Here is a 15,380-nt window from a genome sequence, read left to right as displayed (position 1 = left end):
GGTGACCCAGTGCCCGCTGTCATACCTGGTGACCCGATGCCCGCTGTCGAGCCAGACGATCCAATGCCAGACGACTCGGTGCCCGCAGTCTTGCCAGACGACTCGGTGCCCGCAGTCTTGACAGACGACTCGGTGCCCGCAGTCTTGCCAGACGACTCGGTGCCCGCAGTCTTGCCAGACGACTCGGTGCCGGCTGTTCCGCCAGTTGACTCGATGCCCGCTGTTCCGCCAGACGACTCGGTGCCCGCAGTCTTGCCAGACGACTCGGTGCCCGCAGTCTTGCCAGACGACTCGGTGCCCGCTGTCCCGCCAGTTGACTCGGTGCCCGCAGTCTTGCCAGACGACTCGGTGCCCGCAGTCTTGCCAGACGACTCGGTGCCCGCAGTCTTGCCAGACGACTCGGTGTCCGCAGTTCCACCAGTTGACTCGATGCCCGCTGTTCCGCCAGTTGACTTGGTGCCCGCAGTCTTGCCAGACGACTCGGTGCCCGCAGTCTTGCCAGACGACTCGGTGCCCACTGTCGTGCCTGGTGACTCGGTGCCCACCGCTCCGCCTGGGGGCCCGAGACCTGTCGCTCCGCCTGGAGCGGCGGGCGCCGGACCCCCAGGCGGAGCGCCCGCCGCTCCGCCTGGGGGTCCGGCGCCCGCCGCTCCGCCTGGGGGCCTGAGACCTGTCGCTCCGCCTGGGGGCCTGAGACCTGTCGCTCCGCCTGGGAGCCTGAGACCTGTCGCTCCGCCTGGGGGCCCGAGACCTGTCGCTCCGCCTGGGGGTCCGGTGCCCGCCGCTCCGCCTGGGGGCCCGGCGCCCGCCGCTCCGCCTGGGGGCCCGATGCCTGTCGCCCTGCCTGGGGGCCCGATGCCTGTCGCCCCACCTGGGGGCCCGATGCCTGTCGCCCCACCTGGGGGCCCGATGCCTGTTGCCCCTCCTGGGGGCCCGGCGCCCGCCGCTCCGCTTGGGGGCCCGATGCCTGTTGCCCCGCCTGGGGGCCCGATGCCTGCTGCTTCACCTGGTAATCTCCCGATGTGCCTCTGCCCGGAGTCCAGCCCGATGTGCCTCTGCCCGGAGTCCAGCCAGATGTGCCTCTGCCCGGAGACCAGCCCGATGTGCCTCTGCCCGGAGTACAGCCCGATGTGCCTCTGCCCGGTGTGCCGCTGCCCGATGTGCCTCTGCCCGGTGTGCCGCTGCCCAGAGTGCCTCTGCCCGGAGTCCAGCCCGATGTGCCTCTGCCCGGAGTCCAGCCCGATGTGCCTCTGCCCGGAGTCTAGCCCGATGTGCCTCTGCCCGGAGTCCAGCCCGATGTGCCTCTGCCCGGAGTCCAGCCCGATGTGCCTCTGCCCGGAGTCCAGCCCGATGTGCCTCTGCCCGGAGTCCAGCCCGATGTGCCTCTGCCCGGAGTCCAGCCCGATGTGCCTCTGCCCGGAGTCCAGCCCGATGTGCCTCTGCCCGGAGTCCAGCCCGATGTGCCTCTGCCCGGAGTCCAGCCCGATGTGCCTCTGCCCGGAGTCCAGCCCGATGTGCCTCTGCCCGGTGTGCCGCTGCCCAGAGTGCCTCTGCCCGGAGTCCAGCCCGATGTGCCTCTGCCCGGAGTCCAGCCCGATGTGCCTCTGCCCGGAGTCCAGCCCGATGTGCCTCTGCCCGGAGTCCAGCCCGATGTGCCTCTGCCCGGAGTCCAGCCCGATGTGCCTCTGCCCGGAGACCAGCCCGATGTGCCTCTGCCCGGAGTCCAGCCCGATGTGCCTCTGCCCGGTGTGCCACTGCCCAGAGTGCCTCTGCCCGGAGTCCAGCCCGATGTGCCTCTGCCCGGAGTCCAGCCGATGTGCCTCTGCCCGGAGTCCAGCCGATGTGCCTCTGCCCGGAGTCCAGCCCGATGTGCCTCTGCCCGGAGTCCAGCCCGATGTGCCTCTGCCCGGAGTCCAGCCCGATGTGCCTCTGCCCGGAGTCCAGCCCGATGTGCCTCTGCCCGGAGTCCAGTCCGATGTGCCTCTGCCCGGAGTCCAGCCCGATGTGCCTCTGCCCGGAGTCCAGCCCGATGTGCCTCTGCCTGGTGTGCCTCTGCCCGGTGTGCCTCTGCCCGGTGTGCCCCTGCCCGGTGTGCCGCTGCCCGGAGTCCTGCCCGGTGTGCCAGTCTTTGATATCCCGCCAGTTACCAGACCCGGGCGGTGGAACTTTTTGCCCAGCTAGGACTGTTTGGAGCGTCCTGAGGCCGCTCCTTGAGGGGGGGGGTACTGTCAGGAATGGACTGGCCAGCAATAGTGGGACTCATCTGCCTTATGAGCTGCAGTACCAGGGCTGGCCAGCGGGTGCTCCCAGCAATCAGAGACTCAACCTTGCAGCCAGTCAAACACCTGGAACTAATTATACTGGTGTATTTAAGGGACATTCAGACCTGCAGGCTCTGCCTTGGTGTTGTGTTTTTCCTGGGCCCTGTATCTTGTTCCTGCATCCTGTTCCTGTCTTGTTGCTGACCCGGCTTGATTCTGACCTCTGCTGACTTCTCCTGTTCTGATCCCTGGCTTGTGACCCCGACCATTCTCTGCCTGACCCCCTGTACCTACCTGCCTGTTAGTTGCTGTACCCTGCTCGTGACCTGACTATTCTCCGGTTGCTCCCCCTGTACCTACCTGCCCGATTGATATTGACCCGGCCTGCCTGACGACGCTTGCACTGTATGTACTGTTATCTGTGGGTGGTTTGGTTTGGTTCGTTTGCACTGTGTTATGTTTTAGTATTGCACTGCGTTTATGTTTGTATTGTTAGTGTTAATAAATTGTTTATAACTTATCTGAAGTCTGCGTTTCCCTGCGTCAGTCACACACCTCTGGTCATACCCGGGAGCCCGATATTTATCACAGCAACAATCAGATCCATGCCAGGAACTACACCAAACCCACAGCCGGAAACTTTTTTTTACATTATATGAGTTGCCACCACCCACGTTGGCTTAGAGACATTCCTAAAAGCCAATTTTGTCGATTGCGCCATAACTGAACCCAGCAATCTGACTACATTTCACAAGGTACAATACTTAAAACAAATTTATCAAGAAGGGTTACCCTTTGGATATTGTAGAAGAAGCCCACACACTTTATACCAATGGCCCTACAACATCAGAACAGCCTACTGACAATATGCCATCACAGATTAGATTTGTCACTCGGTTCCATAGTCATCATAAGCAAATGGAATATACTATATGCAAACACTGGCCAATCTTGCACCAAGACCCTTACTTCAAATCACTTTTACCACAACCCAAGTTTTCATACAGGAAAGCTCACAACTTAAAAGGAAAAATAGCACCCAGCAAACTTAAAACTAAGAGAAAGAACACAGTTCCTCTCACCCTTTCCCCTATTGTTGGTATGTATCAGTGCAAAAAACCCTTATGTAAGGCATGCCAGTTTATTCATCATGGACAAAAGGAGTTCACTGTCAAAGGGATATCATATCAGATTAAGTAATTTTACACATGATCTTCTAAATACGTGGTTATTGTCTAATTTGTCATGTGGTCTGATCTATGTGGGTAGAACCTTTGTAAACGTTTTGGCAAGCACCGTTGCCTTATAGAGGATGGAAAAGATCAGCATAGTGTACCCAGACATTTACTTGAATGTCACGATAAATCCACTGATGGTCTTAGTGTGTGGATCATTGAAGGAATGCCATGGGACCTCCCTCTGGCAGAACGCTTTATGCGTCTCTGTCAGAGGGAAACCTTTTGGATCTACACCTTGGCTGTGTTATTCCCTGGTGGCCTAAATGAAGAGCTTGAAATAAGCTCCATTTTATAGGGACATTCGCTTCCTTCCAAACGGTGGTTATAAATATCAACACAATATCCCTATACAGCTGTTTGTACTTTATCACTAGTAATCCTTTCTTCCAACAAATTTAGGTATATCCCTTCCTTATCCCTCTCTCACTTAACTATGATCCCTTTTAGTACATTACAAAGGGATAATAAGGAGATACATAAAATTCACATACTATTATAGCAAGCCCATTTATTAAAATGTGTTTTTATTAAAATGCGTTTTTCTAACTTTGTTTTTAATCTTGCTTTTATATTTATTTCTATAAACTTTTTATTTATGTTACAATAATCTACCTTTTTCATTATCTCATTGATTTATTTATTATTATTAACATTTATTTACACCTCCATTGTTCTATTCTATTTATTTTTAGATTTATTTTAGATTTAATTTAATTGTCATTTTCTATTTCCCTTCTATCGAATATGCCATTTTTTTTAAATATATGTTATTATATATATACATACACACTCGTATACTTTTTAACCCAAAGGCATTAGAGCTATTCTCTCGTGTGTTTTTATTTCTATTTTTATTTCTGTTTTTATACCTGTATTAATTCCTGTATGATGCAGGAAAACATGTAGGTCCTTAGGACCCAGGAACTACTTGCTCCCTCCCATTCCCTTCACACTATAAAAATGTCAGGGTTCTACTGAGGCTCAGGCCTGAAGAAGGAGCCTATTGAGCATGCTCTGAAATGCATTACTGCCCCCTTCACCTCCTACATCTGACTCTGCTCTCCTAGCTTCATTTTGATGCACAGGCAAATCCCGGACTCTACTTCCTGATCCTATAGACAGATTTTGCTGCTGGATGGCTGGATGTCCCACCTGGATCTAATTACCACATGATGAGTCTTTTTAACTATTTATCTTGTAAGTGCAATTTATCCATTGTTTACTAAATAATTTGTCAGTACTGCACTTAGAGGCGCTTCCTCTCTTTTTCTTGTACTGCCAGTGTTGTATGTGACTACACTGTACTACTACTTATCAGTTCTCTTAATAAATACTGCACTATATGGCAATTTTATTCATGTTACTCTGTGGTGTTGTCTGACTGCGAGAGCAGAAAAGTGCCTCCTGAGGAGAATTAAGTGTGACAGAAGAGTTAACTCTTTGGAGTCGATTGATGTCTGCACTCCATTTGTTTAAATACGCTATCTTCTGCATATCTCCTATAGAGCACTTACTGATGGTGAATCTGTGTGGTTGGTGGAGTTTTGAGCACAGATTTTATCACGGTGTGTCACTCATTCAAAGGTGTTTATATATTCATGATCATTAAGAATTACTGCAATATATAGTTTTTATTTTTATGGTGACATATTGGCGCAAGTCACAATATACTACTGAGCAGTGAATGGGGCAGTTCCCGGAGATTCACAGGAGCGGATGGATGGCGTTGGGATAGTTGTTTGAAGCCCTTATGCTGCACTTTTTACTAGGCAGCATAAACTTGTGGTGAGTTGGCAATTCTAGTTTTTACTGAAGGAGACTGGGACTACACGTATCAGTACAAAGAGTAGTGTTGCAAACTAAGCCTGTGTCGCTAATTCAGTGGCACTGTCATTCATTCAACTCTTATTTGACTTTACAGCATTGCAATTATTATTTACAGTTCACAAGAGGGGTGTTGTACATTTACCTTTATTGCAAACAGCTTATTTTTTATTTCTTTTAAGTGTAGTGCTGACTTTATATATTTTTGTTATTTGAATCTGCTAAGGCCATGGGCTTAGGACAAGAGGCTGGGCTTCAAGTACTTGCAAAACCTGTATAGCTTGTAACAGATAAGAGTGGGCTGGATGGCCAGAGCTGACCACAGCCTCTATATGTGGGCATTAGAATGGCTTGAAGACTGACGTTTCACATGTCGCTTCGCAACAGGAACAGCAGTGGGAAGATGTGGCAAAAAGAGCTCGAGCATGAGCATGTGTGACACTTCATCTAGTGGATGACATTAGCAGTCCATTAACGGCTTCCATGTCCACAGCTTTAACGCTTCCCATGACAAAGCTTGTGGGTAAAGGAAAAAAACTGGCACCTGGCGACCAGTGACAATGACAGAGCTGACCGATGCATGGTTCGACTGGCCTACTCACTATGTAAGTCTTCAAAGGTGGAACATGTGAAAAGAACCTGGGATGTGCTCCGCAACTAAATTACTAAGCCTGGAAAAGACTTCCATCTTCCTGGAACACTAGTAAAAAACAGGTGATTGGAAGTAGAAGAGTTATACCCTGCGCAAGCCTACAGGTTTTTCAATTTCCAGTGTCCAATCCTCTAGTAGGTGACAGTAAAACCCTGAAAGTTTAAGACTTCCTGTGTCCCTCAAGAGACCGGACATTAGACAAAGGCAGCAATCAAATATTTCCATTTTACACACTCCGTATCATTACCCCACCTGCTCCTTTTTTGGAACTCCAATAGGCTTGACCACATAGGTGATGTTTAACCTCATCTCTCCTTCCCCTTACAACTTACAGACTTAGTGGTTTTGTTCAAAATGTCTTTACTTTGACCTTGTAAGGTTTTTAATGTATTTTTCATAATTGGTATTTATGAAGGTGGCTTCAACTGAGGAGGCTGAGAGGGACCCCAACTCCAGGCTCTGAGTCCCCTCCTAGTCTAGAAGTGGCACCCACTTCCCACAGAGGCCCTTCTAGCAATATGTTATGCCTTTTTCCCTTTTTCCCTTTTATACTTACCTTTTACTGATGTCTTCAGGAAAATCATTTAATGTGCTGGGTCCTCCTCCTTTTCAAATCTTCTCCTGAGGGTGATCCTCAATGATGCAGAAAGTGATGCTGACCTGATATCATCAGCACTATTGTTTGCATCATTATTTTGTGAGTGCAGGAAGTAAAATTGGCCATACTGTGGATTTGCAAACAAAAGTTTGTACGAATAATTGTATGAAACGTCTCAGTATGTTCGATGACTTGATGATTGTTGTTCAAAAGTACTTTAAAGCGTAACTTCACTTAAAAAAGAAGTTCCACTTCTCCTTCTCCTTCCCACTTCTTCTATCACTATTGGAGGCTTTTTTTTTTTTCTCTAGGAGCGGGTACCTATTTCTCCCTAAGTTTAGTAACCCCCCCCACCTACATTATCCTTGTACAAATAACAGGTCACAAAAAGCTGAGGACCATTCAGAAAGCACAGTATGTAGGGGAATCGGCAGTGAGCCAGCAACCACACTCAAGATGGCAGTGCTGGGGGTCCCAAAGATGGGAGAAAAAAGTGGCCTGGTTGATCATCATGCTGGATCTCTGGGCTTGTGAGTACTTGTTTATTGCAAGTCAGCAGCTGCTGTATTTGTAACTGTTGAGTTTTAATTTTCTTCAAACAACTGAAGATCCTCTTTTAAAAACTTTGTTTTTAACATTCGATTTTGAAGTGACTGGACTTTCTGGGTTCAGCCAGTGGGTCCACTGCACCACTAGGCACGCCCCCTCATCCTTTTCTAAACGAATGCCTATGCATCCCGGGATATGTGACATGCATATCCCAGGAAGCATTGTGCACGTCATTTGCCTAGGTGAGTGACATGCAAGGGGGACGGGGCTGAAACAAATTCATTAAAATAAAGGTAAATAGACAAAGGAAAAAAAAGCATTGTGTAGTGGAGGGGAAAAGGGGTGGAGAAGAGGGAACTTTGTTTTGAGAGTGAAGTGATCTGTTTTCTGTTGTAATATAGGGAAATACTAGTATCAGAAAACCATACCAAACGCTTCTTCTCCTGTAGGTGCTCAATTTCATTCTCCATGGAGCTGGTGTCTACTTTCAGGCTGGAGATGCTGTTCTGTTTCTCTGTAATGGCAGCACTGAGTGACCTCTGAGTATCTTCAAGATCCAAAATGGTGCTGGTACATTCCTCTGTATTCTGTTCAACAAATATCAGGCCAAATAATTTGATTTGCAAATCCAGACACATAATTTTTTTAAACAGTTTTTTTTAGTTTTAGATAGAGTGGGATCAGTGCTGGTAAATATAAAATATTGGATATTGGTATTTTTCTTTATGTTTTTACGTACTACTTGCCTCATTCATTCCTATGTCTGATCCATGGTGGCCCAGCAAAAAGGAATTAATGGGGTTAGTAGCATGCATATGTGACAAGAGCTTGAGGCAGCCAGGGCTTTTACATAGTTTTTTTTTTTTTTAGTTTTGGATAAAGTGGGAACAGGATTAGCACCCCTGGAGAGTATTAACCACTTTTTTATTAACCACCACTAACCACCAGACAGGAAAGGAATAAATATCTGCAAACAGGAACACAGATCGCAATAAAAATGTGACAGTGGTTCCTGACTTCCCATAACAATAAAAATGCTGTCCTTGTTACGGTTGAAACTTCCCCTCACTTCCTGTCTGGTGGATCAGCAGACAGTATGTGAGGAGAACTCTCCTTTGTATTATTTTATTATGGTTTTATCACATTAAATACATAGCTTTGAAATGTTCTTTTCATCAAAATACCTATTATACACTATATTGCCAAATGCATTGGGACACCCCTCCAAATCATTGGATTCAGGTGTTCCAATCACCTCCATGGCCACAGGTGTATAAAATCAAGCACCTAGGCATGCAGACTGCTTCTACAAACATTTGTGAAAGAATGGGTTGCTCTCAGGAGCTCAGTGAATTCAAGTGTGGTACTGTGACACGTTGCCACCTGTGCAATAAGTCCATTCATGAAATTTCCTTGATACTAAATATTCCACGGTCAACTGTTAGTTGTATTGTATCAAAGTGGAAGCAACTGGGAACAACAGCAACTCAGCCACGAAGTGGTAGGCCAGGTAAAATGACAGAGCGGGGTCAGCGCATGCTGAAGGGCACAGTGTGCAAAAGTTGCCAACTGTCTACAGAGTCAATAGATAAAGACCTCCAAACTTCATGTGGCCTTCAGATTAGCACAACAGTGCGTAGAGAGCTTCATGTAATGGGTTTCCATGGCCGAGCAGCTGCATCCAAGTCTTACATCACCAAGTGCAATGCAAAGCGTCGGATGCAGTGGTGTAAAGCAGGATGCCACTGGACTCTAGAGCAGTGGAAATGTGTTCTCTGGAATGAGGACTCATGCTGCTCTGTCTGCCAATCCGATGGACGTGTCTGGGTTTGGCGGTTGCTAGGAGAACGGTACTTGCCAGACTTTTTGTGCCAAGTGTAAAGTTTTGTGGAGGTGGGATCATGAAGTGGGGTTGTTTTTCAGGGGTTGAGCTTGGCCCCCAAGTTCAAGTGAAGGGAACTCTTAAAGCAGCAGCATAACAAGATATTTTGGACAATTTCATGCTCCCAACTTTGTGGCAACAGTTTGGGGATGGCTCCTTCCTGTTCTAACATAACAGCACCAGTGCACAAAGCAAGTTCCTAAAGAAATGGATGAGCGAGTTTGGGGTGCAGGGACTTGACTGACCTGCACAGAGTCCTGACCTCAACCCGATAGAACACCTTTGGGATGAATTAGAGCGGAGACTACGAGCCGGGCCTTCTCGCTCGATATCAGTGCCTGACCGCACAAATGCGCTTCTGGAAGAATGGTCAAACATTCCCATAGACACATTCCTAAACCTTGTGGACAGTCTTACCAGAATAGCTGAAGCGGTTATAGCTGGAAAGGGTGGGCCAACTCAATATTGAACCCTACAGACTAAGACTGGGATGCCATTAAGGTTCATGTGCATATAAAGTCAGACATCCCAATACTTTTGGCAATCTCCAAATCACAATCACAAATTTCAATGAATCCAAAATAAATTATAACGAAATAACAAAATTCATTCATATTCATTTGGATGACATGATGCAATAGTTTGGGCCTCTTGTTAATGTTTGAAGCATCTGAAATAATGTACCAACATAAAAATAATTTTGTGCCAGTCTCTCTTTTGGATCCATTTCATTTTTATTTTGAATTAATATTTTTCATTATTATAAAAAATGCACTACATATGAAATGAAAACATATTGCAATAAATACAGTAATGTATAAAAGTGAAATAAGACAATTTCAATTTTCTACTTATTGTGTCTGGGCTGGATAAAGTGGACCCATAAAAATATCAGATTCATAACATAATGAATGAATCCAAAATTAATTTTGTTCCATTTGTTCTTTTGAATATTGCCCAATCAGCTCATTCCATTTCTATTTGTAATGAATGAACATAATGAATGAAACCAAAATTAATTTTGTTCCATTTATTTTTACATATCGTCTAATCAGCTCATTCCATTTCTCTCTGGGTTGGACTAGCCAAATATGAAACTAATCTGAATATACGAAACAAATTCTGATAACAAATAATTCTAACATAATGAATATGACTAAACTAAATGATTAACTTAACAAATGAATTTAAAATGAAACAATTTTTTTTGTCATGCACCTGCAAACCCTATTACCAGTCTTTTGCCCAGTATTTCTCCTAGCCATCAGGACAGTTTATTTCAAACTCTTCTGACTGACCAAAGAAGAACATCATATGATTTAAATTTAAGCAGGCTGAAAAACATTTTGGAAATGTAATTTCTACCTCTCAAAAATGTTGAACATCTTTCAACTGAAATGCACAACTTTCTTTTTTTTTTTTTTACTTTTTAGGTAGATTTCTCGCAGCTCAGTAGCAATAATTGTTCTTCCTACTTCCTGCAGATTAATTTTATTCTCCAATATTATGCAGATACCATCATATATCCTGCTGACTTATCTCCCATAAACTGTGTTTAAATAGCTTTTCATATAGGTATCTCTGTGAGATGTTGGACATAATCTGGTCTCTCTAAATTGTGTATAATTGCATATCATACAGTATAAAGGCACAATGCTGCATATCTTTAGGGTTCCTTGAATGTTAGTAACTCCTCACCTGTACCCATAATAGATCTCAATCTCGAACATCCATATTTCACCCAATCCCTGGTACAGTAAACCGAAAGATCTTTCCTGGTACAGACCTGGGAATTTTTGTTATAAGTGAATAGAAGTCATTCTAACTCAGCCCCAATAAAAGTAAAAACCCCAATCTTTCACCACTCTTTTCAAAACTACCAATTAATTTCTATGCTTATCAGTTTTATTATTATTGTATAATGCTAGTAAAATTGTGCACGACATGGAATGGGTTGAATATATAATGAGTGCAAGTCATCTCTGTTGTGGCATTGAGTGAAGAATTGTGCATTGGTGCTGTGGAGTTAAAGTGGAGCTCCACCAAAAAGGGGAAGTTTCGCTTTAAAGACTGCTCCCCCGCTCCCCATTAAGGATTGGCACCTTTGGGGGGCGGGGGGGGGAGCGGGTACCCATATTTGAGAGGTACCCGCTCCCACTTCCGGTCTGATCGCCTAGGCGATCGGAAACGGCAGGTGTCCTCCCTCCCTGTAGTCTTTTGGGACATGTGACAGGTTCCAGAAGACTACAGGACCATTCAGAAAGTGCAGCACTACTCGTGCATGCGCAGTGGGTAGCCGGCTGTAAAGCCGCAAGCTATCACAGCCGGGTGCCCACAATGAAGATGCTAGCCTCCTGGAATACAGGACGGCTGGTGAAACTGGCTGCGGGGGAAACACCATGGGACCGAGGGACAGGTAAGTGGCTGTTTTTTAAAAGTCAGCAGCTACAGTTTTTGTAGCTGCTGAGTTTTATTTTTTGACAGGGTGAGTGGAACTCCGCTTTAAGTAAAGAATTGCATGTTGATAGTGTTTATAGGTAAAGTTGATCCAGGGAATATCCGATTGCCTCTTGGGGGATCAGGAGGGATATTGTTTCCCTTCAGGAGCAAATTGGATCATGCTTTGCTGGGGTTTTTTTTGCCTTCCTCTGGATCAACTGTGGGTGTAGGATTATAACTTTTTTTTTTTTTTAATGGTTGAACTGGATGGACATTTTTCAGCCAGACTAACTATGTAACTATGGTGGCAGGGGAATAAGTGTGCATTAGTGCAGTAGCAGTGAGCAAAGATGTGTTCTTCGGTGCTATGATAGTGAGTAAATATGTGTTCATCGGTGCAGTGGTGGTGGGAGTAGAAGTGCATGTTACTGTCTTGGTAATGCCGTGTAGTGAAGGTGAGTTGATGTGTGTTTGTACAGTAGCAGCAGGAAGTGTGCATTGTTGCTGTCAGGGACATGCTGGCTGTAGCGCAACTGAGGCTTGTAGCCACACACTAATGCACAGGCGTGGGCCTGTGGGTGCTCGTACTGTTGTGTGCAGGCACGCGCATATACACGCACATATGCACATGCATGGGTGTGCGCGCACGGGAATGCATATTGGCTAATTCTGGTGCCTACTGGCCTAGTTACACTAGTGAATTTCTGTCTGATCTGCAGCTCTCCCTGTATTTTTGTGCCTCTTTCTGTATTGATACCCGTGATTGACCCGGCTCGTCCTGACCTAGCTTGAATGCTACCTGCACTGACCTTGGCTTGATTCTTGGAATTTGCCTCTGCCTTCTAAGAAAAGAAAAATTGAACAAATAATAACCAACATCCATGTGCATATCTCTCTCTCTCTCTCTCTCTCTCTCTATACACAAATACCTAAAATGCATTATATAAAGGACAACCAGTCAAAAAAAAAGGTAAATATATACAGTGTTCAAAATAATAGCAGTGTGTTGAGAAAAGTGAATAAAGCTCAAAATCATTCTAATAGCTTTTATTTCCATACACACAAATGCCTTGGGAACACTAAACATTCAATTCCAAATCAAAACATGAAGAAAAATATATCAAAGTTGTGTTGTTCCTCTAAAAAAATTGAAGAAAAGTGAATATTAGACTGTTCAAAAAAATACCAGTGTTTGAATACAAATACTTCTTTACAAACTCAAACATTCACTATATAAACTGAAAAATGTTGGAAGATTTTGCTTTCCTTTCAATCACTTAATTAATATTTAGTTGTATAACCACTGTTTCTGAGAACTGCTGTACATCTGTGTTGTACGGAGTCAACCAACTTCTGGCACCTGTGAACAGGTATTCCAGCCCAGGATGATTGGACTACATTCCATAGTTCTCTATTTCTTGGTTTTGCCTCAGAAACTGCATTTTTGATGTCACCCCACAAGCTTTCTATTGGATTAAGATCCAGGGATTGGGCTGGCCACTCCATAACGTCAATCTTGTTGGTCTGGAACCAAGATGTTGCACGTTTACTGGTGTGTTTGGGGTTGTTGTCTTGTTGGAACACCCATTTCAAGGGTATTTCCTCTTCAGCATAAGGCAGCATGACCTCTTCAAGTATTCTGATGTATTCAAACTGATCCATGATCCCTGGTATGCGATAAATAGGCCCAACACCGTAGTATGAGAAACCATGCTTCACTGTCTTCACAATGTACTGTGGCTTGAATTCAGTGTTTGGGGGTCGTCTGACAAACTGTCTCTGGCCACTAGACTCAAAAAGAACAATCTTCCTTTCATAAGTCCACAAAATGTTGCGCCATTTCTCTTTAGGCCAGTCAATGTGCTCTTTTGCAAATTGTAACCTCTTCAGCACATGTGTTTTTTTCAACAGTAGGACTTTGCTGGGGCTTCTTGCAGATAGCTTGGCTTCACATAGGCGTCTTCTAATTGTAACAGTACTCACAGCTAACTTTAGACCTTCTTTGATCTTCCTGGAGCTGATTGTTGGCTGAGTCCTTGCCATTTTGGCTATTCTTCTATCCATTCGAATGGTAGTTTTTCGCTTTCTTCCATGTCTTTCAGGTTTTGGTTGCCATTTTAAAGCATTTGCGATCATTTTAGCTAAGCAGCCTATCATTTTCTGCACTTCTTTATGTTTTCCCCGCTCCAATCAACTTTTTAATCAAGGTACGCTGTTCTTCTGAACAATGTCTGGAACGACCCATTTTCCTCAATTTCAGAGAGAAATGCACTGTAACCAGCATGTACAACATTTGCTGCCTTCCTTCCTTAAATAAGGGCAATAGTTGCCACCTGTTGTTGAAAGAATGAATGACCTAATAGAACTCCACACTGCTATTATTTTGAACATGCCCCTTTCAATTAGTGATTCAATTACACAGAATCAGCAGCATGCATGTCATGAATGTTGAGTCTGTTGGATTTCTATTACTCTACTACATCTGCTAGTAAATTATTTGCCATGTAGAAATATCATTTCTACGAAAAACAGTGATTGATCAGGTTAGTGATGTCTGACTGCTATTATTTTGAACACAACTGTGTATATATATAAATATTTGAGGATGTTTAGCTCAGTGGTAGATGCGTTTTCAAGTGAGTTCACGCCAGTCAGGAACTATATTTCAGGGCTTGGTAGTCCACGTTTATTAATAGGAAAGGCAAACACAAAAGTCCAACATAAGGTTTCCCACGCAGCGGTTTTCTCCAGTAAAATACACACAGTCCAAATGAAAATACTAACCCGTCTGGCTACTCTTCAGCAGCACTGCTGTATCTAACTGGTCCTTCTGAACACCAGCTCTTCCAGGCACACACAACTTAGAGCTTCTTAATGCACACAGCTTTGAGCTCCTTAATGCACACAGCCCCAAGCTTCTAGGATGCACACAACTCCTCTGTCCAAGTCCTCAGGCTATTAACTTGGGCACACACAGCTCCTCTGGCCTAGTCCTGAGGCCATTAACTTGGACACACACAGCTCCTCTGGCCTAGTACTCAGGCCGTTATCTGTCTCTTGCAGACATTCATACTCCAGCTGCCACCTGCAGCCTCTCTGACTCCTGTAGGACACCTTCTGTCTCTCTTGGGTGGAGCCATGAGGTACTCCTAAACCTCCATTATAAGGGCTGTGTGCACCTGGGCACACACCCTGCTGTTCTTCTACAAAACCCGGACACTGGGTTGGAGATTCCGTCCTACCCAAGGAACTATGGAATCTCCAAACTAAGGAGCCCCATCCATGACTAACCAAAACCTGGAGAAAACTACAACAGCAGTTTTCTCCATTCAGAACATCTGCTCTCTAGTCTTGCACTCAGCAAAAGTGCAAACCCTGTGTCCTTTTGCTGACCATTTACATAGTGACAGGACCTTGTACTGTTACAATATATATACTTTATATGTAAAGAGTTGATTTATTTTGTTACTTATACATATATGAAAAGTGTAATTTCAAATCTAGAATGAACTACAAAAAATGTATTTTCTTACCCCTGAATAATAGGGAATATAATAACCGCAACAAAGAAAAAAATGGCTTCAACTCATTGTGCTTGCCGGCCCAAGGGAGATCACCCCAAATGCATATGGATCTCACTAATAGAAAAATATCTGAAATACATATTTTGGGGTTACAGTGTTAGATGGATAAAAGTAGTAGTATGGTGGACATTAGCTGTCTGGATAGCACAAAGGCAGAAATAAACAAAGAGATTTCATAAGAACCCCAAAGTAAGGTACCATTCCTTTATCCTAATCTTAAGAATCTTGAGAGCGTGCTTCACTCTTTGGATGTCGTTTAAGCTTTTCAAACTTATCTGAAGTCTACAGCTTCATTTTGAGTCTCTGTTGACAGTTTGTTCTACCTGAGGGTCCTCGCAGGGAGAGGCTGCCTG

General features: G+C 45.0%; 1 protein-coding gene and 1 long non-coding RNA gene across 4 annotated transcripts in view; one reads left to right on the top strand and one right to left on the bottom strand.

Annotated features, from left to right (window-relative positions):
• The window catches only part of CCDC40 (coiled-coil domain 40 molecular ruler complex subunit), a 571,335-nt gene that overhangs the window by 175,562 nt on the left and 380,393 nt on the right, over nt 1-15,380 (bottom strand). For all 3 annotated transcript variants that reach the window (XM_089661107.1, XM_089661108.1, XM_089661105.1), the window contains exon 17: nt 7,551-7,709. In XM_089661107.1, the coding sequence (XP_089517233.1) occupies nt 7,551-7,709 (159 nt within the window). The remainder of the gene's footprint in view (nt 1-7,550; nt 7,710-15,380) is intronic.
• The window catches only part of LOC149437115 (uncharacterized), a 58,406-nt gene continuing 47,573 nt past the window's right edge, over nt 4,548-15,380 (top strand). The window contains exon 1 of the long non-coding RNA XR_016308181.1: nt 4,548-4,696. This is a non-coding gene — a long non-coding RNA (uncharacterized LOC149437115). The remainder of the gene's footprint in view (nt 4,697-15,380) is intronic.

Source organism: Staurois parvus, unplaced genomic scaffold, assembly GCF_062004578.1.
Source record: "Staurois parvus isolate SC_StPar_1 unplaced genomic scaffold, SC_StPar_1.0 ptg001313l, whole genome shotgun sequence".
NCBI classification, from domain to species: domain Eukaryota; kingdom Metazoa; phylum Chordata; class Amphibia; order Anura; family Ranidae; genus Staurois; species Staurois parvus.
Note: the sequence above shows the minus strand (reverse complement) of the source record. Positions and strands in the feature narration are given on the sequence as shown.